Raw genomic sequence first — 24424 nt, 5'->3', positions numbered from 1 at the left:
TTCGTTTGTGCAGCGCTTTCTGGACAACTAGGAAAAGATGAGCAGCAGCTTCTGCTGGAAACACCCCCCCAGTTTCTGATAGAGTTTCAGAGGTCGCTATCTCAACTTACACCATAACGCGACACGCACAGATCAAACAGGTGAAGAAATCTGAAGCTATTTGGGTTTCAGCTGTAAAACACGAAGTCAGGGAAGGTGGGGCGTGCGTTTGAGGTCCCCATTTGCTCTGCAGCGGGGATGGAGGGGAGAAGGCAGTCCTTGCTCCCACAGTCTCTCCTATTTTTCCTCCCCCCCCCACCCCAGAGAGCGCTTTGCTGCAAGAAGAGAGATGATCTCTTTGTTGACAAGGCGTTAAGCGGCAAGCTTCAGACAAAGCTCCCTTTTTATTACCAAGGCTGAGCTTGTAGCAGCAGCTGCATTTCCCTGGGTGTCACCACCCTCCCAGCACTTATCCTTGGGCTTTGCAAAGTACTCTGAAAAGCTTTTTATGCAACCCACTGCAATATAAAGCCCTGTGCTGCGGCTTGCCAGTCACTATAGAAACCAGGGGCGCTGCTCCTCGCAGGCATCTCACCTGCGGCTGAAGCAGGTGGTTTGCCCAGCTTCATCCCGCTAAGGATGGAGACTAGCTGCGACTCAGGGCCTTGGAGAGGCAGGTAAAGAGAGACGTAGGGCACCCAGGGAGGGAGGTTCAGGGCCTGCCTTTGCAAACTGGGCTCCCAACCTAGGTGTCTCAGCCAAGAGAGGACCCCGATACGCGGGGTACCCGGCGTCTGCGGCTGCCCGCGAGGTCTGCTAGGGAACTGCAAAAAGTGTCAGGTCACCGATTCAGCTCTGAGCTTAGACGCATCTGGCCTACAGCTTTGATCGAAGCCAGCTTGTCAGCCGGAAGCAGAAACAGGGACTCCTCCGTGCCCAGCTACCAGGACTAACCCTCTTCACTGCCAGGCTGAGGAGGGCATCCCCTTGGGGTACCCGGGACAGCTGGCCACGACCCTCCTCCTTTGGTTTAATCAGACAAATTGGCTGATAGGTGCTACAGACTGCACACGAACAGCCAGCTTGTGTCCCCCCGACCAACCCATCACAGGACGATGTAAAGAAATTAGCACATTGCTTTCTTGGTCACACGAGCAAATTCCTCTTGCAGCCAAGTCTGCAGCTTTCTGCATCACCCTCTTCCAGGGGGGGTCAAAATGAAGCCGGGACGTTCCCTCCGACGCGGGGCAGAGGGTAACAATTCAGACAAGGTTGCAAAGAATCCAGGCCGGGAAATGAAGCCATCCTGGGCAGGCATCTCTCAGAGCCTCAGGCTATGTCTGCTGCTGTTGGAAAGTGCCCCGCACACCCAAGCTAGCACGCTCTTTGCTCCTGCGGAGGACAGCGCCGCGAAGGTGCCGTCTGGGCTTCAGCCTGGTTATACAAGTCCACTCCAGGGACCGAGTCAGGTGGCCAGTGCTTGCTGCACCTTCATTGCACCCTCAACCCCAGGAGCAAGATCGGGTGCAGTTTGGGGCTGGCAGCACATCTACATGCAGCCTTTGAGCGTGAGCAAATGGCAGCTCCGTATTCATTCACTCCTGAAAGCCAAAAGGCAGGGCAGCACGGCACCTGGGAGCAACCGGTTCGGCTTTTTCGGCAGGCCGACACAGGTTGTGACCTACAGCAGCTCATACCTCTTTGAACCACTTCGTCTAGGGGCCGTCCCGCCCCGCCCTCTACACCCATCTTTTCACTTGAATGACATTTTCTCCAGCAAACAGGTTTGCTTGCTTTCAGAAGAGAGCTGACGCCCTTCAAAGAGAAGGGGCAGATTCTGCCTGGCAGCTCAAACTCTGGATCTCATCAGTTCAGCTCTTCGGGAGGAGCTAACGACCCGCTCAAATCAGCGCTGCTACGATTATTCCAGTCAATTTACTGGTAACCGATTTGAAAATGGAGCCCATCTGTTCCCGTAGTGCAAGAGTGATGCTGTAGCCGTGACAGTCCAGAAATTCTGCGAGAGGCAAAGGTTTCTTAGGGGGATATCTTTTATTGGCCCAATGATGTAGGGCCAATTAAGCAGAGACCCGACGAAGAACATCTTGCATTCAAAAAGCTTGTCTTAACTGTGCCAACTACAGACCGATAAAAGACATCGCCCTAAGAAATCCTTGCCTGTCTTTTCCAACACTGGTAACACCAGCCCCCAAATCCAGCTCATTCTTCAGCACTCAGGTGATGACCAAGGCAGACGGTTGCTTAGTTTCTTGGCAATGTCCTCATCGGCTTTAATGGCTCTCTTTAATGCCCCTGAGATGTCTCATAGGCTTCTAGACTCTGATTAGAGGATTTCTTTCACTTTTTATGCTTTCAGAGATGTGCTCTTCCACCATTTAAATGTGTATCCTATGCTGGACCCATGGCTGTCACCTGCTTCAAGTGATCTCGCTTGGATTGGATTTCCCATTCCTGAAAGACAGCCGCTTGCCCCGAGTAACTTCTGGCCTCCTTTTCCCTTCCCTGATTACACGTCCTTTTTTTGTTCAGCCGCGTTAAGGGGTCACCACGTGGAGAACAAGAATTGCAGCGTCCTCATGTTGGGCGCCTGGGGTCTTTCAGTCTCCTTGGGAATCCTTTAAAGGCTGCGTGTCCGGGGGGCTTCATTTTAGTCCTATTCTTCCTTAGAGGATGCTGAACTTTGTAGTATTGTAGCCATCCACACAGTAGCCCAACAGCTTTGTAAACCAATGACAAACATCAAAGGCTTGCATTTAAAAGGATACAAAAGAAAACAGGACCTTGGCTCTGCGTGACCTCAGCTACCACCTGTGTAATGGGAGTATTCATCCTCCCATTTTCTTCTGCCACGACACACCCACAGATGCATGCCCTGTCCTGCCCACTGAGACTGAATGCAAATTCCCTGGGGCAGAGACTATTTGTTAGTGCCTGGCACTACAGGGCTCCGGTCTCCCTCCGCTCTCTGCACGCTGCTGTCACACAAGTGCGGGAGTAAAGGCTTCGGCGCCGTATGGTGCTCTCCCCCGAGATGCAGTCACGTCAGGCAATGCTGAGGAGCTGCTGCTAAGCCGCGTCCTTGCATGACCTCCAGCTGGCTTGCAGGGTGGCAATCCAAGTCTCCGGCTGCTTTCTGGGATTTAGTTTTCTCATCTCTCTCACTCTGCTTCACCCTCCCTGCTTCACCGGGGAGCCTTGATATAGCCCTAGGGGAGTACCTGTATTCCTACAGCGTTGCAAAAGCCACCTGGACACCCCGCTCTCCCCTGGGGAATCCTTCCTTCTCCTGATCCTGCTGCATCCTTCAGACCAAGGACCTGGGTGAGAGCAGTTTTGAGATGGGCCACAGCTGGTAACTCAGCTTTGCAAGCCACCATCCTGCACATCCTGTCTTTGCGCTGGTTTGCTGCACGCCGTCACCCAGACCGCAGGGAAAGCCGAGGCTGGGTGCAGTGCCCCGTGACCTCGGCAGCCTCCTCCTCCTCGTGCCCACCTCGGGCGCCCTCCCTGCCTCTCGCTCCGTCACGACACGAGCTGCACGTCTTCCAGGTGCTGTGCCAGCATCGGTGTGCACACCTCCTGGGAGACCACGATCTCTACGGTAGACGGGAAACACGAGGGAAAGGGGCAAAAGCTCACATGCTCAGAAGCAGATGCCAACTTGAAAAAACCTGGTTTTGGTTTTCTGAGAGAAGCCAGAGAGCGCTCGAGGTGCTCAGGACCTCAAAATTTCAGGCCCCGGATGCCTTCAGCTGTGAACCCGGGATCTGGGGCCGAGCAGGAGATGCACACAAAGCAGGCAGCTTAAGGCTTGAATTGGCTGCCTTGTTTCTTGCCAGGGATACTACCATGCAACGTAAGTGCCAGGCTCATGGGCTCGCTTTGGGCTTAGAGACAAATGAAACCTGCCTGAATCCAATGGGGGAAGCAGGGTCTGTTTGAGCCCTTGAACTTTTCCGGGGGGTTTTCACAGGAAAGGGAGGTCAAAAAAGAGCCCGCAGGAAAAAGCAGGAGGCAGAAGTTCATTCTGAGGCCTGCTTGTTATAGACCGCCCCGCACACAATAGCAGCAGCAATGTTAGGCATGTGTTAGCATTTCCTTTCCTGCTATTGCTTCCCCACCCCTGCACAGTCCCTTGCAGGAAGTTTAAAAAGCACGGGGCTTGCCAAGGTGAATGGCAGGAGAATGCCATTCATTTACATTCACTGCCTTGTGTCCTGAATGACCCTAGAGCAGCTCACCAAACAGAGAGAGAGAGAGAGAGAGAGAGAGCAAACAGAAGGGAAATGCAGCCACCTCTGGGGAGGAGACCAACAAATCACCAGGGATCACAGGATCACAGCAAGGAGGGCTGGAAGGGACCTCACAAGGCTATCTAGTCCAGCCTCCTGCTCAAGGCAGGATCATCCCTAACTCAACCTCCCCAGCCTAGTGTCAGTCTAACCTGCTCTTCAAAACCTCCAAGCACATCACACTTATGATGTCAGGACAAGACTTCAGGCTAACCTAAGCACCAGAGGAAATGTAATGTCAAACCACAAAAGGTGCCTTTTCATTTAATTATGCACCTGCTAAACCACTGAGCAGATGCTTCAAGATGGGTGAAGGGCTGTGAAGACTTGAACGTGCCTCTGAAGGCAACCTAGTAGGAAGCACGATGCTAAACCCGGTGTCCCAAGAATGCAATATAGGAAAACTCGGGGTACAGTCAGTGCCAATGTTTTGAAAATCCTTTCCATCGTTACCAAGTCTCTTTTGTCCCCAACACAAAGAAAATTGCACCTGGGTTGTATGAGGAAGCAAGAGCCTTTCACAACGTGTTGCTGCTTGAGCTTTCATGCCACTCATAACTTCTTCTCAGCATCTAGTACATGGTCGGTGGACTAATGCGGCTCACAGTAAAGGCAGGTGCTTTCTCCATCAGAAAGTACATGGTCGGTGGACTAATGCGGCTCACGGTAAAGGCAGGGGCTTTCTCCATCAGGAAGGTTTTCTTAACCAACCCTCTGCCAAGCTCAGTATCCAGGAGTGACCTGGCTCCCAACAGCAACACGGGGCTGGCGAGAAGGTCGTGGTCTCGGTGAGGTGCTGCTGACAGGCTCAGCCACTACGTGGGAGCCGGCATCTGGAGCCTATTGCTGCCCTGATGCAGAAGGGTTCCCCATAGGGCAGGGGGTGGTTGGCGTGGTTGCTGGAGCCGACCACGTGCCACACATTTTCTCCTGCTTTCCTCTGGGCCCAAAGTTGCAGTGGGGTCTGCAACTCTCCATCACTTGCCTTGCTGTTTTAAATCCATCCCTACCCCTCAGGGTGGAGGAAAGGATTATGGGGACTCGCATCTCGTAGCAGCCTGGGTACTGGGAAGGCAAGCCCCTATTCTCCATGAGGCTGCATGAGTGCAGAAACAGCATCCTCCCTGGATGTAAGATGTGTCTTGATGTTTGGAGGGAGAGGCTCTCTAGGAAGTCGGTGGCAACGCAGTGTTATCCCCTCCAACACTGCCACGAGCGCACCCGGCCTTGTGATGTGCTGGATACAACCACTTGAATAGCTGAGCCCCTCCAAAAGCAAGTCCTTAACCTTGGAGCCTGCATTTTCATGGGGATGCCCCGTGTCTGAAGTCACGGTGCTCTGCACAGGGACGCAGCTGCAGTCTCAGACCTGGCCACGGTGCCAGGGCATTCAGTGCTGCACAGCCACTAACTCACCCATAAAACTCTTCCTCATGAGAAAGCAGAGAAGAGCTTGGGAGGCCAGGCATTGCCCTGGCAAAGAGGTTTGGCCAGCAAGGTCTGCAATGCCAAGCTGCAGAGATGATGTCCTCCTAAATAAGTCACACCACTGAGAGTCCTTCTGTGCTGTCAGATTGACCTCTACAAGGGTGGCACCAATAGCTTCGGGGCTCTCAATGCTGGGCTCAGTGCTATAGAAAGCCTTGGCATTGGTGGCAAACCTATTTCTGCCAGTCTGATCCTTCAAGTCCAAGGTGAATCCAGCATTTGTGGCATCAGAGACTGTTAGCTTCTCTCCAGCTCTCAGCACTGTGTCGGACTTGGAGAACCTCGCTCCGGAGACTGGGGTGGGCTGTCCTGTTAGGCAGGTACAAAGCGACTTCTTCAGTTTGTCTCTGCGTTCGAAGCAGGCTGCTTTGCTCCTTTTGGTGCCTGGCTTTGGAAGTGCTGGTGTTGGCTTGTGGGGTGGGCAGGGGAAACAGTGGCAAAGGTGTCCATGCTGCTGTCTGTGACAGATCTTTCCATGGCTCCATTTTTGTTGCACTTCCTATTGGGGTCACCTGTCTGGTTGCTGGGGAGCTGGATGCTGCTGCCTTGACAGGGTTTGGACCCTCTCTCCTCAAGGTCTGAAGGCTTTCCTGGACTATTTTACAAGATACACTTTGAGCCTTGTGAGCTGGAACCTGCGAGCTTGAGCACAGATCCACATCTGTTATTGAAACACAGTTCTCCAGGCAGGAGGACCATCCCAACACGCCCATCCTTCTGGATGGCATGGCCATTGCAAGAAGAATAGCGCTTGAAGGCTGCAGATGAAAGGAGCCGGGATAAGAGGTTCTGGCCAGCAGAGTTCAGTCCAGATTAGTTCTTGAGAGCGGTACGAGATTTGACTTTGAAAAATTTCAAAGACATTTTGCTTTAGCTCGGAGCTGGTGGGCCAGACGCATGCCAGATGCCTCCCTACGGGCGGTAAGAGAGACCCAAAGGAAAGTTGCGACCTCCCACCTTTAACCCTCGTTATACATGCACAAGCAGCCACAAAGTACACATGCAGCCCCGATGGATGGTTTCTGGGCACATTGGCATTTGTGCCGACTCCAAAACACACCTGCAGCTGCCTGGACACACAGCAGAAGGCAATATGCACTAATAGAGCAAGTGAGTCCGACCATACACCTTCCCCTTCTTAACACAGATTGGGCTGCAATTTATGCCTGCTATGTTAAACCAGCCTCTCCATCTTGAATGGTGCAGGGCTCAGGATCTGGCCTCGCTTGCAGAAGGGCAGTCAGAGTCCAGGCAAGACTGAATGACGTCCCTGCTCAGAGCGCTTCGGAGGTCGGCCAGCTGTCACCTGCCTGCTCCTTTCTTCATCTGCGCCTCCATCCCTGCTCCCCCTGGTCCTGTGCCATTTGCCCTTAGCCGGTGCTTGGCACACAGCAGCACCTGCCCCCGTGGCTATGTGACAACCTCAGCATCCCGTGGAAGGGAACCATCCCGGCAGGAGCTAAAAATGACACATCCTGTCACACACCCAGGCCTGTTATTAGGAGCCAGCGGCACAGCTCCCTGCAGGCAGCTCGGGCCCCTCTCCAAGACTTGGAAGTTAAAAAGAAAAAATACGTGCAAAGGAGTGGAAGGGGGATTCTCGCTAGCACGGCACGAAGCAGGGGGACAAGGGAGCTCATTTCCAGGGCGGTTGGTGGAACATAGCAATCACCGCGCCCGAGTTAGCGCCTGTGCGTCTCGGCAAGGCATTTAGCTGCGGAGAAGGGCTGATTTCTGTTACGTATTGCCCGAGTAATGACTTGTAAGGCTCCGAGCCGGGGCTGCCAAGATTGATTGTGTGCCATAAATGTTTTCTCTGCTGGAGCAGCTGCTGCCAACGGGAGCTCGGAGAAATGTTGCTTTTAATTAAAAAAAAAAACCTCACCAGGGAAGATACCGTGTGACTTTTACAGGCGAGAAGAGGTTTCAACCGATGCCGGAGCTTGCAAGACACTCAGAGAGGAACAGGCATCGCTCCCTCTCAAGGCAAGGCCAACGCTATCCGAACGTCTTAGACGTTCCCAGGACAGGTGCTACCAAGCCCCCGAAGCAGCACGTCTAAGACACAGGTCACATCAGCTTCAGGAGACCTCAAGATCCCTTATTTCCCACCAGGTCTCATTTTCATTTGCAGCGTTTTAAATATTTTTGGCAAGTCCGCTCACTGGCGATTCAGCCCGAGTCCAGCAATTCTTAATGGGTTTTCAAATGCAAATCGTCCCAGCGATGCGGGCCGGGAGGCCGGTTACCACATGAAGCATGGCAGAACACCGAGAAATGGAGCTTTCTGTTTTAATAACCTGTCAAGCAAATAAATATCCTCCTGACTTGAGAGCCGCTGGGGATCTGGACGCTGCCCGGGAACACGCAGTAAATCACCTTTTGGATGAGGATGCCTCTTCCCCAGCATACGCTGCTCCAGGCGCTCTTTGGCCTTCAGACTCCTGCGCTGCCTAAACCCAAGCTACGCTTCGGTCAAGTGAGGCCCCGATGAGGGAATGCAAACTGAGAGCACGAAGCAGAGGCTACCAGACAAAGGGGCTGGCCACAGACAGCGGGGCTAGCAGATTAAGCCACATCCTTCTTCTCTGCACCATTGACTATTCTTTGGGTGCACGATCCATCTGCAGCTCATTATCCGTGTACACACCATCTAGCACAATAGAGCCCTGACCTCAGACCAAGCCACTAAGCCCTGCCCTGTTGTGGGAGAGCAGTTAGTATAAGCCATTTTTCCTAACCTCTCTGCTTTATAGTTCAACCTTCTCAGCAATCGACACTACGGTAGCTAACAGAAGTGAGCCGTATCAGGGAATTTCTCCTGACCATGGAGCTGGGAAACAGGAATCTCATCCCGGCTGGAATTAGCCATGGTCTGGCTAAGACTTCTGGGAGTTGAGATGCTGCTTTATTGTTAAATTGTTTCTGAGCCTCAGTTTCCAGCATGGGTACAATACTTCCACTCCTCTCTGTAGCTGCGTGGAGACTCCTGGATACAACACATCACAGTAACAGTAAGTCATCCTGACATAAGGGATGCCTGTACACACCATGGGTTTTAATCCTCATTACATTAAATAGGTTTATAAAATTTAAACTGGTTTATTTTGGAGCGTCGCATCAGTGTTTGCATGTGCTAGGTTTTCAAACGAATTAAGCCCGGTCCCTCGCCAACGCCACAGGAGAGCAGGATGGTCCAGCGCTGCCCCACCCAGCCCAGGGCCCCAACTCCATGCCTGTGCCCTGCCACGCAACTGTGGGAAAAAGGGAGCCAGCAAAAAAGTGGAAGCAAATCGAAAGCAGAAGCTATTCGTGTTTGCACGCAACGAATCCATGGACGTAACGCTTTAATTCACGGTGAGCCAAACTAAACTACGCCCGAGGAGTTAATGCACCAGAAGGACTTTTAAAGCGTCCAGAAATCCCGCTCGTGCAAATAGTCATGCAGCTGCAGCGCAAGAAAGGGCAAAAACCGTGGCATGTACAAAGAGCTCATTCAGACAAGTGTCCTTTTGACCTCCAGGGAGCAAACTTGTTCCTATAATAGCCCCTAGTGTCGGATCCAAAAAGAATGTACAATTTCAGGAAGATCCAAAATAAAGGATTTGCGTACAAGGATGATAATAGCTTCAAAGGGCCCTGTCTGTGCTCATGGCATTCATTACCTAGAGCTGTAATGAGTACTTCAGGCTTTGTCTTCGCTAGGGAAAAGAGAGGCTTTTTAAAGTAAGCGCAATTTAAGGCTGGTTAGCTTAGCTTATCGTGGGCTGGAAACATACCCTTTGTCTTAGGCAAGGCAGAGCCCAATTCATGGCTGTTGATACCCCGTACAACACAAGGCATCTGGAACTTCATGGCAGCAGCTGGTCAACAGGCTTCAATCTAACGTCCGAGCTAACAGGAGACTCTCCGTTAGCTTCCAGCAGTTGAGGGTCTCTGACATGGCTGAGAAATCTGTATTGCAGCCAGCAGAGGGCAGTGTACACCTAAGACCTAGGCTATATCCCTGGCCAATGCTGTATGCATCCTAGCCTTTCGCCTCTGGGCAAGGGAGCGATTGCTTTAGCCCCTACACAGGGTTGTGTGCGTGGGAAGGGGAAGTGCTATTTTTAATGGCGGGATTATCCTTGCATTTAGCTAGGTCACAAATGCAAGGAGCAAGCCACAAAACACCCCTGGCTCCCCCTCAGGACCAATGCCATGCACTCGCCAGCTGGAGTCGAACACCGACCAGCCCTGGGCAGCCCCGGATGCTGGCAGGCCAAAGCGCACGGCCGGACAGGGCCGGGGAAGGGCTCCAGCCTCAGGTCCCTTTGCCATGCAGTTTGCAATCAGCACCGGCCTCAGGTTCGTTTGAAAGAGAACGGCTAATGCAGAACAAAACGGGGTTTTGTTTCCGCCTCCCACAAATACCTATTTGCCTACAGCATGCGTGCAGGGGATGCTCACGTGCATCCGCACGCAGGCAGACTCCAGGTGAACCCAAGCTCTCACTAACAGGCACCTTGCTCTGGCTTATCCCTTAGCTCCCGGCAAAGAGCATGCTGGGGACTCTTCAGTGAGGCTTGGCAGCCTCCAGCTGTTGCTTTGATACAGAGCATAGGTCTGCAGCGCGAGGGGAAGGGGCACAGCGCCGATCAGAGGAGCCAGGCAGCACCCGGAGCTACGGCAAGCTGTGGGAGCACACATCCATCAGCAGAGATGCAGCAGGGCGGCTGCATCCGACTCAACCCAGGGCTACGACTAGCCTTAAAAACTAATATAAACCCCTACCAGGGAGTCAGAACAAGGCAGAAGGGTCCAGAGGCAAGAAGACACCAGAAGCAAAGAGACAGCAGGCGACGAGCACAGCCCTGCTGAATGCTCAGTCAGGATCGGACCCGTGCCCCACTCACCCCCAGGGCGCCGGCGCCTCTCAAATCCAGTCGGCTTTGCAGTCCGGCGCAAGGCAGGCCGCCCCCAGAGCCCTTGCTCTGCCTCCCCGCTGCCGGCTGGGGCCGTATTTAACACGCTGTGCGGGACGATGACTTCAGCCTGCTAAGATCCACCTTCTGCACTGGATTTTTGCCTTTTAATTTGCATAGGCAGAGGCATTCATTTTCAAGGGCTGAACTGTTTGAAGCTTTTTTTTCCCTTCCCCTTTAAAAAAAAAAAAAAAAAAGATCCTCCCTGAAAGAAACCCTTAGCGTCCCCACTGCAATTACACTGTGCCATAAGCATCTTCTGCTGAAACCTCAGCTGGCCGTAATTGTAGGATGCAGAGAGAGCGGTAAGCGGGATGGAGTCAAACTCGTTTAACCCTTAACAAGTCGGTTAAGGTCTGTTACTTGAAATGGAGCTGGGCTTGTCCCAGCTCTGCTCTTTGCCGGGCGGCCTGAAGGCAGACAGGTTGTCAGGTTTCCAGTTCCTTGTAAAAAATAAAATCGGCGTTGACTATTTTCCCTGGAGAGATGCTCCGGGCCCAGTTACCTTGCTCTGAGTTCGCTGATCACATATAAGACACAGGCGAGGAGCCGTCAACGTGCTCTCTACTCCAAAGGGCGATGACAGCTTATGCTGACAAAGGGCAGCTGGGAGGCCGCCCGCCAGCTGTTTGCAGGGATGTGCCATTGGTGGGGGAAGCTGCGGGGGCCCCTCTGCCGCCCCTCCTTGCAGGACCTGATCTTTAGACGCGTTTCATTTTGTCCTTAAACAGTATGCTCCGAATTACCCTCCAGCCTGAGTCTGGATCCCCGCAAGCATGAGCTGGTGGGGGAAGGCAGGCAGGAGCTGAGCGCTGTGGGGGGATTGAGGCGGGCTGGGAATTTCAAGTGCAAACGTGGTTCACGGGGGGAAATGAAGGACTCTTGCTCCAAAAGAAAACTAGCTTCAAGGGCTCCAATTTCGGACAGGTCCAGGCCTGGGGGGGTTTGGACTCTGCACTAGCTAGACGTTCGAAGTGTCGGCCCCAGGAAAGGCACACACCGTGCATGCTCATGCTGTGAGCTGAAGGAGAGCAGGATGCTATCCAAGTGACACTGAGCTCCTGGCTGCCGGCAGCACCTGGGTAGGGCCAGCCTGCTGGGTAAGAGCAAGTAGCAAGCCCCTGGCAGAGATCTCCAGTGCTGGCCTTACAAAACCAGCACGAAGTACAGCCCCATCAGCCACTCCAGGGAGGGGCGGCTGATTGCGCTGGCTTTGAAGGAGACCCACAAGCCCGCAGCCAGGGATGGTCCTGCCTCTCCCCTCTACCACGTTAAGCCCTTGTCCAGGATTCTGCATGTGCAATACAGCACGACCCTGAGCTATATTTGCAAAGGATCAGCCCCACCAGACCCCTCCACCTAAGGGGACAAGCCCATGGCATCTTTCTGGGAGCCTCGCCGCCCTGGAACAAGCTGCATCATGGGGGGCTCCAAGCATCCACCCTCTTCCTCCCATAGGAGCAAGACAGCTCCCCTCCCAGCTGCCCCCATGCAGCTGGAAGCCTCCCACCCAGCAGCAGACACCACAGGGGAGGCTGAGGGGGGCACCGGTCTCCTGCAGAGCCCTAAGTGTGGGCCAGGGAATTTGCTGGTGCTTTGACCCCGGCTCTTGGAGGAGAGGCAGCCCTGCTCTGCTTGCACAAATGTCTCTGTTGGCAGGGAGGATTAGTGGCAGGCAGCCCCCAGGGCACAGCTCCAGCCCAGCTCAGGACTTCCAGGCATGTCTTCCAGGGAAGACTATTCGTGGAGTTGTAGGTACGGGGTGTTCACGCCAGTTCATGCTGACCGCGTGGCAAGGAGCACGACCCACTTGCTTAGGCATAGCAGCGACGTTTGCTGGGTGGCACGCTGGCCAGATGTCAGCGCTCCCAACCTGCAGCTGCTTCAAACCAGGTGGACCTGAAACAAGTCAAGCACGTCTGCATTTCTCATGCCCGTCCCCTGCACGGCCCGGGGAAGCAGGGGACATGCGCTTGCAGCTCGCTACCAAAGAGCTGGCATGCTGCCCCGGGACATCACCATCCTGCACGCCGCCAGAAAGGCCAAGGAGGGCAGCGAATGCAAAGCACCATGGCCGGCACATAGGAGACCCCCTCCTGCACAGACAGCGTTCTCCCACCCCACTCCACAGCCATGGTTTTGTCTGATCCCACAGGCATGTGCGGCATGCTCCGATAAGCCCGGCTCCCTCCATACAAAGCCCTGCCCTTTTAGGATGAGGGCTTGAGCTTCTGTCTTGCAAAGGGAATCGAGACCTATGCGAGCCAGGTTCTCACCCCACGCCCTCTCCGGGAACCATCTTAAAGGGTCTCATTTCCATCTGAAAGCTCCCATTTCTCCAAGTTGCCCTGGTTACCAGAGATTATCTGGGAACTGGCAGATCCATTGCTTTTTCTCACTGTCATGGTGTGACAAGAGGCTTCCCTGCCTTCCTGCAGCTGGTCATGCTACTGTGTCCCCAACCTGGGGGCAGTGCAGCACATGCCACCGCTCCCAGACCTTCCTATGGGTGCCAGCCCCCTTTGGAGACCCGAGTAGGGGAAAGAGCATCTTCTCTTCTCTTCCCCTAGATTGAGCAAAATAATCACTTTTCACTGCAGCTCTATGGGAGCTATTGTTGAAGGGGCTTGAAAAGCAAAAATCACAGAAGGGAACACCTTGACCAGCCTGGCCAGCCGGCTTGGGCAACAGTTCCCTTACAGGGAAGCCGGCCAAAGCCAGATATTACAAAAGCCGGAGAATCGGCAAAGTCTGTTCAAGTTTTAACAGAAAGACCCTCTCCTTAAATCAGAGGGAAAAAGACAGACTTTCCAAGGCGATTACGAAAAAAAAAAGAACCATTTCATTTGCTAAAGCTCTTTGCATGGCTCCCTGGAGGGGAGTTTCTGCGGGAGTATTAATTCCACAAAAAAATAATTATATTGCCACGACTTTAAAAAAAAAGCACACAAAACCCATTCAATTCGAGTCATTCTTCTAAAAAAGATGAAATCCAATCGCTAGTGCTGCTGGGTTGGCTCCTGTGCTAAACTAGTCTGTTTTCTTCATCCCTTCTTGCAATAAAGAAGGATGTGTTTTCCCTCCTCCCCCGCCCCCCCAACTCTGCAGGAGAACATCTCTATCCCGAGGCCTCAATGCTGATCTCGAGTTCGGGCACATCACCAAACCCTGTTCACAGGACGGTCGGTACGATTCTCTTCCTCTAACCAAAGCTTGTCCTTTGCTCCTAAGAGCCACCATGGTGGTGGAAGGGAGGAAAAAAGTTGCTTTTGGGTTGCCAAGAAAAAGCAAGCGTTTAAGGTGACCGATTTGTCGATGGCAGGAGGGCGCATTGGCAGCTGAGATGTTGGCTGGGACGTTTGAGAAGGCAGGGTGCGTGCATTGACTCCAGGTATCATCAGTGCAGCCTGGCATCAGAGGGCCGGGCAGCTGGGCACCCGAGTGTGGTTGAGCCTACCTTGCAAGGCAGCAGAGCAAAGGCAAAGGCGAGCTGAAAGCAAAGGCAGCATGCAGACAACCCACAGCAAATAGGACAGGTGAAGCCTGGATGCTCCAAAAGTCAACTCCATGCATGGACGCAAGTCCCGCCACAAAGGCCAAAAGGAAGGTGCCCCGGGCATCCGGGCCCAGGCAGGACTTCCAGTGCGGCAGGGTTTAAAAAAAGGCAGATCTGAGGCTACGTGATACTGGGCTGGTTACAACCGCGGCCGCAGCGAAGGAACGGCCAGAGGAAAGAAGAGTTCAGAAATTCCCTGTGGGAGAAAGGGCGTGGAAGGAAACAGGAACCAGAGATGAAAGGCCTGCAAGGGAAACAACACAGCCCCACATCTGTGTGCCGCGCCGCACCGCGCTGCGCCGGGGAGGAGAGCGTGCCAGGTGCAGCCGGAAAAAGCACCGTGCTATCACCCACTCGGGCCTCTCCACTAAGGCCCTCGCCCACCCGGCAGGCGGACGTAGGGGCAGGAAAGATGCGTCAATCAGAGGGAAGGAAGAGGCACGTGAAAGTACCTTTGCCTCCCAGAAGCCCCTTGAGAATAAAGCCGAGCTGGATGGGAAAGGCGGTGTTGTTGCCAGGAGACGTGAAGGGGAAGAACGGGCACTTGGGGTTTTTTTTTTTTTCTCTCAAGGGTGGGATTTTTTTGTTGCTTTGTTTCCAGAAATGGCAGTTTTTAGAGGGGTTTGCCCAAGAATATGGCAGGGAAATTTTTCATTTCATTCAAGAGGTCATTTGGTTTTACACGGAGAAATACCAAGCCGCTTCAGCAGGGAGCATGAGATCAGGGGAGATGGAAAACCATTTGGTTGTATGGTTTCCCCTAGCAGAAAGATAGTCCCATGAGGGCACTTGCCTAGGACCGAGATCTGGGTTCGAGGGATTGCTCCAGTAATCAATGCCTTCTGTGAGCCTCGGGGCGCTGAGCCACGAGCTGTAAAGCGGGGCTGAGAACAGCCCTTACACAAGGAGGATGCTGCAGTAACAGCCATGCAAGCCTGTAGGTAGTTTCCACCCCCTTCACCACGTGGCGACTCTATGAATCACTGCTGAGTAAGGCCGTGGGCTGAATGGGGTCAGGGATGCTGGGCTGACCGGCTAGGTGGATGGTTTCCCAACCGTTTTGGGCATTGCAAAACACAGATGGGAGCTCTCCCTCCTGATGAGGCAATGGACTGGCCCTGCGAGCTCCACTCTGGTTCACGTGCCAGCTTGCGTGCACTGGATTGGCACACGGCTGATCATGCTGGACAGACTCGCTGCAAAAGGAGCCTCGCTAGACCCGCCGCGCTGCCAAGCTCTGCTTTCAGGCTTGTGCTTGCAGCCACCTTTCCTCTCCCAGCCTCAGGGCGCGCCGAGCCGTCAGCAGGCTCCACAGGGCAACGGGAGCCAGAGCTGGCAATGGGCTGAGCTCTGGCTCGGTGCTATGACGGGTGTTCGAGCGGAGGGGAAGGGAAGAGCAGGGCTGAGATCCTGCGGCTCTGGGTGGTGGCTCTGCTGTGCCACGTGCCACTCGCTTGGCATCAAACAGGAACGGTGTACGTTTTGGGTAGGGCCGTGAGCCATCACAGACACCGGTTCTGCACTTGGGATCTCCAAAGCAGCTTCTCTGGGTCAGCCATGCCTACACCGCTGAGACTGTCCATCCACCGTCAGTCTTCTACCAACACAACCATGCGGGAAGAGGGGTCCTTTGGTCGGTGGCAGACGTGGGTCGTGTGCCCGGACTCCACTGCCGTGCAAAAGTTACAAGCCAGCAAAGTAAGCCGGGCTCGCATGCCACAGCGAGCGCTGCCTTGCAGCAAGTCTGCTGCTTGTGCTAGGGAAGCTGAGAAAAATCACCCTGAACAGCGCACTGAGGCTGCACGGCAAAGCTCAGACGGCAGCCGTAAGGGACGGACACCTGGCGGAGTTAGAGCACCTGTAAAGGAGCAGCACCCTTAGCACTAAGTGCTGCATGAATGCACAGACAGTGCCTCCCCAAGGAGCCGGCAAGCTACAGGCTAAAAAGAGGGCACATGACAGTCTGTGGCATAGCTTCCAGTTCTTCTGCTCTGAAGTCCAGCATGCCCCTCTTCCCACACAGCTTGCCCTACCATCGCTGCCCAGGGAGTAACCGGACCCGCAGGGTCTTGCAAGGAGCACGTGCATCTCAAATCAGCTCGCCCCGAGAATCCCCCACCACGTTGATAGATGCTGCAGGTGGCGGAGACACAGCCCCAGAGAGTTGCCTGCCACCCCCAACCCAGCTGGGCTCTCTCCCCCCCCCGCCCGCCCAGTCCATCATATGCATCCTCCATCAACCAGCAGGAGGCTCCATGTGGCACAAAAAGGTTTCTGCAGCACTTTGGCAGCTGGGCAGAAGCAGAGAGAGACGGGGTAAGGCCTGGCCCGGAGCCAGCAGGCAGGCTGTGCTGGAGAAACGGCGCTGAGAAGGAAGCCGTAGCAAAGCTGCATCTTCTCTCGTGCCTTCAAAGCCTCCCCTGCCACCGAATTCAGACCCCAGGAGTTATCCCCTCCTCAGGGATCCTGTCCTTTGCATAGCAGCAGGAGAGACAGCAGCCCTCTTGCACGGTGCTTCAGCCCCAATTCAGAGAGGACTCGAACGTGCTTTGCACGTGCTGGTCACACTGAGGCTCAGAGACCGTGCCGACCCGTCACGCTTGCCAGGAGCAGGCACGTTCGCTCTGCTCTCCTGCACTACGCAGGTCCGGAGGTCTCGCCTACCAACCCTCTTCATACCAGCATCCCCTAGGGCGGTGGTTCTCAACCTTTTTTGTACCAGGACCCATTTGTAAACATCGACACAGCCAGTGCCCCTCGCTCCTGACCCGCTGCCCTCTGTCCCCAGACCTCCAGTGTGCAAGCATGGGCAGGGGTCCCCAAGCAGCCCCTTGCAGGCTGGAGCTCTGCCAGCCTGCAAGGGAAAAGCCACAGGTTCCCACGTTTCTCTCTTTGAAAGGAGAATCCATTTTTCAAGTTGATTGATTCATTTTTCAAGTTTATTCGTGCCCTTTCATACATTCTTGCAAGCCCTGGGTTGAGAAACACTGCTCTACGTGCACCACGAGCCACCTCCCATAGCGTGAACGTCTGTGCATTTGCACCACGTTTCTCATCAGCGTGCGGCATGGCCGTTAGCCCTCCCAGTACCTCGGCAAGGTTTACACAGTAGCTTGAGACACGGGTGCTCAAGGACTCACCCAAAACAGGCACGGATGCTGCACCGGAGCTGAGCCCCAAACCCAGGAGCGTCGCAGCAAGCTCTCTCCCCGGTCCAGTCCTAGCAACCTCTGCTAAGCCCACAGCGGCGCGTGTGACGCTCGACATGTGGATGTGTCGCTGCAATCTGTAACTCGCTGCCGGCTTGTCTGCACGCCTGGCTGGACTCCCGGGAGCCGGCCGAGGCTAGCAACTGCCCAGCCCCTCCGGCAAGGAGCCGGGAGCCTCCATCTCCTCTAGAGGGAGAGGTAACCCTGCAGTCCGCTGTCGGGAAAGCCCAGCTTGCTCCCCGCGCGGCCGCCAGCCAGCCAGAAGCAGCCCGAAAACTTTGCTTCCTGCCTCTTTAAAAGACAAGGATCCAGCGCGCAACCCACACCGAGCCGCCAGCGCCAGGGGCTCCCGTAACCCTGACCAACGCGGTCTGATGAAGCTCAGATGCCTTGTACCGATCACCCCAGCCTGTGCCAAATGCAGGCTAACAACCGCGACAAGGGGAAGCCAGGCTCGTCCTCCCTGTGAACATTGCCGTCTCTGGATGTCACATGCAGACCCAACCGGCTCGCGCGCTCCAGCCCCTTGCCAGGTGAGAAGCCCCCAGCAACGCTCCCCCAGACCAGGCACTGCGCAAAGAGAGGCTACTCCCAAATCACCTACATAAAGGTCACAGCTACTCCCAAAAAACACCTATGTAAAAGTCACAGCCACCCATACCCCTCTCTGCTCCCCTGCATTGCTGCCAGCTCTCCACGAATTCAGAGAAGCCAAGACGTATTTACTTTCCCCAGTTACCACGTGCATGGCACCGGACTCTCCCGCACGCCACTTCATGGCTCCTCCACCTCGGAAGAATCAGTCCACACGGCCGGCCGGCTTTCGCTCCCTCGCCTTCCAGGCGCAGACACGAGGACACGGCCGGCAGCGCAGGAGGAGAGCGTCGGCTCCCGCCCGCGAGCTCTAGGCCTCGCTGTGCGGGGAGAGCCCGGCTTTATTTTCTGGGATATCCCCTCCTCTCTTCCCCCAAGCAGCGGTGAGGAGCTCTCGAACGTCGCGCCAACGTCAGAGGTTTTCCTGACTTGGATTCGAAGCAAGGCCAGTAAATCTTACGGAGGGGGTGGGGAGAGAAGAGCTATGAGAAAACTAATGGACACCGTGCAAGCTATAAACACCAGCTGTAGTCCCTGGCAGCGAGTTACCTCTTCAGATCGTGGCTTGATCCTCTTCCAGCCCCACCTTCACTCTCCAGACGCAGCAGCAGCCCCTCGCCCCTATTCAGTGAACTCAAAAGCCAGCAAAATCCAGGCAGGGGGATAAGGGGAGGAGGCGATGGATCAACATGCTCCCGGCTGCTGAGCGCTCCGAGGTCTGCGTTCAATTAGTGATGTCAAATGCCAGTTCGGAGGAAGGAGGGGAGCAGAGAGCAGGGGGAGAGAGAAAATGAGAGAGAGAGAGAGAGGCCAACTCCACGGGGAATCGTAATATAATCATTTAAGCTGGCTGCCTTGCAAATCTGAGCGCTCCAGTTGGGCGCTGGCTCCCCGCCAAAGCCTGGAGCAGTGTGCAGAGGGGCCTGGCTGGGAAGCAGGGAAGCCAGCAAGTGTGGCTTGGATTTCAAGGTAGGTACCAGCCCCGCAGGAAGCTGATCCGGATCAGAGCGGATTAATGAATTGCACATCAAATGCGGGGCCGGGGAATGGGAACAGGGAGAACGGGGGCAGCCTCCCCGCTGCCAGAAGGCTGTCGCGGGAGCTTGGCTTCCCCCTCCTCCGTCGACCACGCTTCCCTCCTTGCACAGGGTGTAACACAGGACCGCCTGGCTCGGAGCCGGTGTTGCCACCGATTCTCTGCGTGACCGTGACTGATGCACGCAAAGGTGCAGCGCCCTAGGTCTAGGCAGGCGCTGTCTGCCCACCTTGCAGGGCTACTCCACTGGTATGAGTCACGCTGGCTTTGGCGTCACCTGCATCTACCCAACAGGACCCCTCGCTAAAGGCTAAGAGGCTATTCCCAGCTCCCCCATCCCTAGTGGCAAGGCAGTCATAGCCACCTGCTGCATGCAGCTGTTCATCCGTCCGCTCCTAAAGAAATGATAATTTTACACCAATTGCATCTGGTTGTGCCATGGCCTGTTCTTGTCCCTCATGGCAGGGTACTATTGCAGTCAAGGTGTCTCACTATGACTTTTGAGGGGTGAGTTTGCTCCAGCCTCTAGAAAAAGGCCATTTCCTCCCCACACCAGTTGCCAATGGGCGATTGCTTGAGCAGGGGAATGAAGGGTGGCTGAATATGCTGCACCTACTCCTTTTTTCCCTTGTGCACCACTGGCATCCAACATTGGTGGTCTTTATCCACGCGCACCCAACCATCCGTTCCACTTGGCATCGGCCATAGCCAGAAACTGCCCCCCATCCATCCCTCGCCATGAGGCTACTCGTCTCTGGCCTGCTGCAGTCCAGGAATAACTGGAAGGTGAGGCCAGGACAGGGGTTTCCTCATTCTAGGTGGACCCAAAGCAAGCATCCAGATGGCCTGTTTCCTGGCATGAGGAAATACCGGCAATGCCCCAGTGAGCTGGAACCGTCAAATACTTCCTGCTGGGCTCCTCACCCCAGCTCCCCAGAACCATTTTCTTCCTCCTTCCAGTTACTCCGGTGTTTTGATGATGCCCAGAAATGCACTCCATGCTCCCAACGTGCTACCTCCGTGCCAGCAGCTGGAGAGGAGACTTCTATTTTAAGAACTTCACCCGCCTCCCCCACTTGCAACCCGAGTCTGCTACCCAGCGTGCCTTGCCGCGGGTGCCAAGCACTCACGTACCAGCCATCGAAAGCTTGGCCAAGAAGCCCCCGGGGCTGCAGGCAGCGGAGGGGGCAGGACTGGAGGAAAATTGACTGGGCAATGATGGCCCAGAGTGGCTTGCCCAAGGGCTGACTTAGACCCTGATTTCATAGGGAATTTTGCAGACAAACCTGCTGAGCTCAGATACGTTTCAGCACCAGGAATTTGGGGGCTGCTGGCTCTTTGCCCCACACCCATACTCCTCTGCCCAGTAAAATGCTCCAAAAGGGATAGGAAGCCTCACACTACAGGGTTGCAGGCAGGATGAGCTCCTGGTGGAGGAAGGGCCATGCCTACTTATTATGGGGTACTTCTGCATCTACAGGGTATTTCTCCTGTATCTATTCTACAGGAAATTACTGTGCCCAACTTATGACGGGGTGCTAGCCTGCCGCTGTCCAACCTAAGGCTCAGGTGAAGGGGCCTCAGGTTCGATCCAGCTGAGCTTTCAGACTCTCTTCCCCAACTAATCCACCCTGGCAGCCATACCCTCGATCTGGAAGAGGAGAGGGAGCTACGTCCCCATGCAAACCTTCCCAGAGCTACGGGATCTCCAAGAAAGGGGTCCTGGAGTGGGAGCACAAGCCAGCCTTGCTTTGTCCTCCTGAGACCGCCAACACCCAGACAAGATAGCTATTGCATGCAGATGCTCCACAATTCCTCCTCATCTTTTGGCAAGCCCAAATAATCCGTGCACCATGCTGGCTCTGCTGTTTTAGAGGAACGTGGCCTTTGGATTGGGCTGTGACCTCTATGCTATACATGGTACACAAGTACCCAAAGGAGTGGGTTAGGGTACAGCACCCCCAAAGCCTCCGATTGCTCCTCCTGCCCAACAAAAGTCTCTTAAACAGTTGAGAAAAAAAACAATTCACAGGGACGAGGGAACCTCGTTGGACTTCGGTACCTTTGTGCTCGCTAGAAACCTCTTATTCTCTCTTCTCAACTAGGTGGTGACTGCAGGCTTTGCAGCGCGGTTGTGCAAAGCCACACCGAAGAGCTCACTCTCTAATATCACACATGGACGAAACAATCGAGGTACCAACTTTATCCAGAGGGACCAGGCAACTCCCCTCTAGTCCCATTCAAATCCTGGGCCCTTGTCCCCCAACCCCCCGACAAGAAGATCAGACAGCTGCTCTGGTAGTTTTGGTGGACATTTCTCAACTAGGAACTAGACAGGGGCCATCATCCCATTTTATCTGCTGCATGTAGGCACCAGACGGTAATATTTTAGCCACTGCTGGGCTAGGCTGGATTTGAACGCTCGTCCGAGGACGTAAAGAGATCCTGTCAATAAAGGTGTGCTACCCACATTTTAATAAGGGGCTTCCACCAAAACACATTCATTAGTCTGCAAATGGTGTGGGGGAGAGGTGTGGTGTGGTGTGGGGAAGAGGAAATTATCTATCATTCCTCTCCCTGCTTTTAAAACCCGCAGACTCCCCTCAGCAGTTTTCCAGCAAGGGTGGGGAAAATATGGATTTCAGGGGGTTTATAGCTCCAGACAGACTTCTCTCTAGCAGGGATGAGCTACTGCCAAGAGAGGAGGGGACAAACTCCAGTAACAGGGAGCACTCGAAATTGCGTGGCACTATCAGAGGCTCACGGGATTCCCAGCGCGGCTACAGCCCGGTCGTTCCCCGTCATCAGCCCATCCCTGCGGTCCAACGCTGTTATTCCCGTCTTTCCACACCTCATTGGGCTCTCCCCAGTGGGCCTACACTGGCTTAGTTCTCACAAAACGTCCGTCTACATCAGGCATGATTTTCGCGGTGCGAGCCTTGCATGGCACGACTGGCAGTAGGCTTTGCGGGGGGTGAGGTTTGCGTTGCTTCAGACAATGGAGGCAACCATCCCTTTCTTACACCTCTTCTGAAGCCACGGTCTTACTTGCAGGTCCCAAAACAGCCTCTAAACCATCCACCACCTCCTCCCAGTATCAACAGCTTGTTCTTTCCCTTTATGGAGGCCAGGGACTAGTTGCAAGGAAACAGCAGAACCAAAGGGTGAGAGCTGAAGGACATAGACCTTTTAGTGGTGGGGTCCTCAACCGCCCCCAAGAAACAATATAGCAACGGACTCGCAGTCCTCGCAGGAACTGGCTAGAGCAGCATGTGAACAACACCTGGAACAGGTGACGTTTTACCCCCATGGGACTGAACCGTACACGGGCACATCCCGGTTCGGTTTTTCGTGATTAGTGTTGCCGAGGAATGTAATTTTTGTCCAAAGACCCCATGTACTCCTGCAGGAAGCCTGTCCCACTGTCCTGCCAGTCCTAGCACTGCTGTTGAAGACTGCACAAGGTCTGTGCAAAGCCTGGCTGCAGGAATATGGAGCAGCTAATATATACACCACCTAGTCCAACTATAGCCGAGCCATGCCCTGGGCCAAGCTGAGAAGCTCCACGGGTATTTATGCTTCCTCCTGGGGAAAGACTGAGCTGGACAAGGGGAAAAGTTACCAGGGCAAATAGTGTGGAAGGCCCCAAGGTATCTTCTCCCAAGCCCTAGGGAGGAGGCACACATGCCCTTACATGTGGGGCAGGAAGGACACGAGCCAGCTAACATCGCGATCACTGGTCCTGCAGCCACCCCAACGATTTATGCCCCGACGTGCTGCACCCTGCATCACCGCCACTCTGCCCGCGCCTGCTTCCAGGCCAGCTTGGCAGTCAGGGATGCTCGGGCTTCCCTCAGCACCTCCTGAAGCCTGTCCGTTCCTTCTGGAGTTTACAGCTTGTCTCAACAAAGTTTTTGCACACACCACGACGAGTTCATGCCGCCGGGCTTCCCAGAGCCCGTCCGGCTGTCTCTGCCAGTCACACTCCACGCTCTCCGGGGCAGACACTATGCCCATCTAGGTCCTTCTGCAACCGCTGTGGCATCTGACACCTCTGACCCGTTTCTTGCTGACTGTGCAAGCTAGCTCTGTATGTGCTTGCCAAAACAGTGCCCTTATGGTGGGGCACAAGGATCCTAGGATGCGTGCATGGAAAAATGCCACTGCCTATTGTTACCTACCCCTAATTTCCCCCCCTCCAGATACTGCTGCTTCCCCTGCCACCAGCGAGGGAGGGGTGTGAAAGTGCCAGACCTTGCTATCGAGTGCAGCATAATCCCATGAGCTCGGGGAAACGCTGGCTTGGTCCAAGTGTCCTTTCCTTGTCCATCTTGCTCAGCCCCCTGCCCCCAGCTGCTTCCAGTACCTCCTTTCTCCACTCTCTTTTCTGCCAAGACAGGACCAAGCTCCTTTGTCAGCGATTCCTGCATCTCAGCACCCATCAGCCCCTGCACAACTCATTCCCGACGCACCAGAAACCCTCCCAGGACGTTCCCATCAGGGTAGCAGCCAGCGACGTGCGCTCAGCGCTGTCACATGAGCGTGAACCTCGGTCTCTGGATGCTGCCAGCCAGCGCCATCAAAGCCAAAGCCACGAAGAGAGAGACCGCCCAGCAGCATTTTGCTGGCAGCGCGAACACAAATGCCCATGATAGCAGGAGCAGCCCGTACGAGGGAGGCAGCTTTTTTCCTCCTAATGCGACACACACCACAGTCACCAGGTTGGCAGAGTTTTGCAACCAGCTCCATTAAAAGGATCTGTTCAGTCTTGATGAGCTACCACGTGCAATTTGGGAACCGACTGCCGGCGAGCCTGGGGAAGCCAGCCCTCTGTCAGCAGTTCTCTGTCTGCCTTATAATTTACTTTCCGTGAACACACACACACACACACATACAGGTCAGGACGTGGGACCCGGAGCAGACCCCGCTGCTCTTGTGTCTGGCCCAGGGTCACGTATGCAGGTGGGGGACGATGGGGGTCAAAAAGACGGAGCATTTACCTGGCCTGCCTGGTTGCTCGAGGTTTCAGAGCCCTTCTCTGCACTCCAGAAGGTGGACGGCACGTTCGGGGGAGCAGCCAAGCCAAGGGGAAGCCTCTTTCGTAAGCAGAGCAGGGCCTGCCCGACTAGCTGCTGTCCAAACAGAGCCCGGGTTGCAGACAGCTGGTGCAGGCGGGGCAGACAAGACAGGCGGTGGGAGGAGGAAGAGGCGCAGCAGGGGAAATACATGCCCGAGGTCACGGCAGGTTGGGAGTCCAGCTGGGAGCGGCGGCCAGGCCTCCCGAA

The 24424-nt window shown here is 54.8% G+C and overlaps 2 protein-coding genes across 8 annotated transcripts in view; one reads left to right on the top strand and one right to left on the bottom strand.

Annotated features, from left to right (window-relative positions):
• PTP4A3 (protein tyrosine phosphatase type IVA, member 3) overlaps positions 1 to 24424 on the bottom strand; it is an 80238-nt gene that overhangs the window by 34941 nt on the left and 20873 nt on the right. The window contains exon 1 of one of the 7 annotated variants that reach the window (XM_014524300.2): positions 24140 to 24242. The exons of 2 other annotated variants lie outside the window; for them this stretch is intronic. The gene's annotated coding sequence lies outside the window, so the exon portion shown is untranslated. Of the gene's footprint in view, positions 1 to 17440; positions 17660 to 18235; positions 18367 to 18652; positions 19223 to 24139; positions 24243 to 24424 lie in introns of those variants that run through there. 4 more of the 7 variants (XM_014524305.2, XM_025214486.1, XM_006016433.3 and 1 more) reach the window with 4 other exon arrangements.
• LOC112551772 lies at positions 17566 to 23870 on the top strand. Its single transcript, XM_025214653.1, has 4 exons — positions 17566 to 17588; positions 18200 to 18548; positions 21245 to 21332; positions 23535 to 23870. Exons 1-4 carry the CDS (start codon positions 17566 to 17568, stop codon positions 23789 to 23791), a joined length of 717 nt encoding a protein of 238 aa, XP_025070438.1. The 3' UTR covers positions 23792 to 23870.

Source organism: Alligator sinensis, unplaced genomic scaffold (genome assembly GCF_000455745.1).
Source record: "Alligator sinensis unplaced genomic scaffold, ASM45574v1 scaffold721_1, whole genome shotgun sequence".
Classification (NCBI taxonomy): Eukaryota; Metazoa; Chordata; order Crocodylia; family Alligatoridae; genus Alligator; species Alligator sinensis.
This window is presented reverse-complemented; position numbering and strand designations above follow the sequence as displayed.

Coding starts and splice junctions, on each gene's coding strand:
- LOC112551772 (XM_025214653.1), top strand. CDS start 17,566: ATGTGGATGTGTCGCTGCAATCT. Junction 17,589..18,199: donor TGGATGTGTCGCTGCAATCT/GTAACTCGCTGC, acceptor CATTGCTGCCAG/CTCTCCACGAATTCAGAGAA. Junction 18,549..21,244: donor TGACTTGGATTCGAAGCAAG/GCCAGTAAATCT, acceptor CTTCTCAACTAG/GTGGTGACTGCAGGCTTTGC.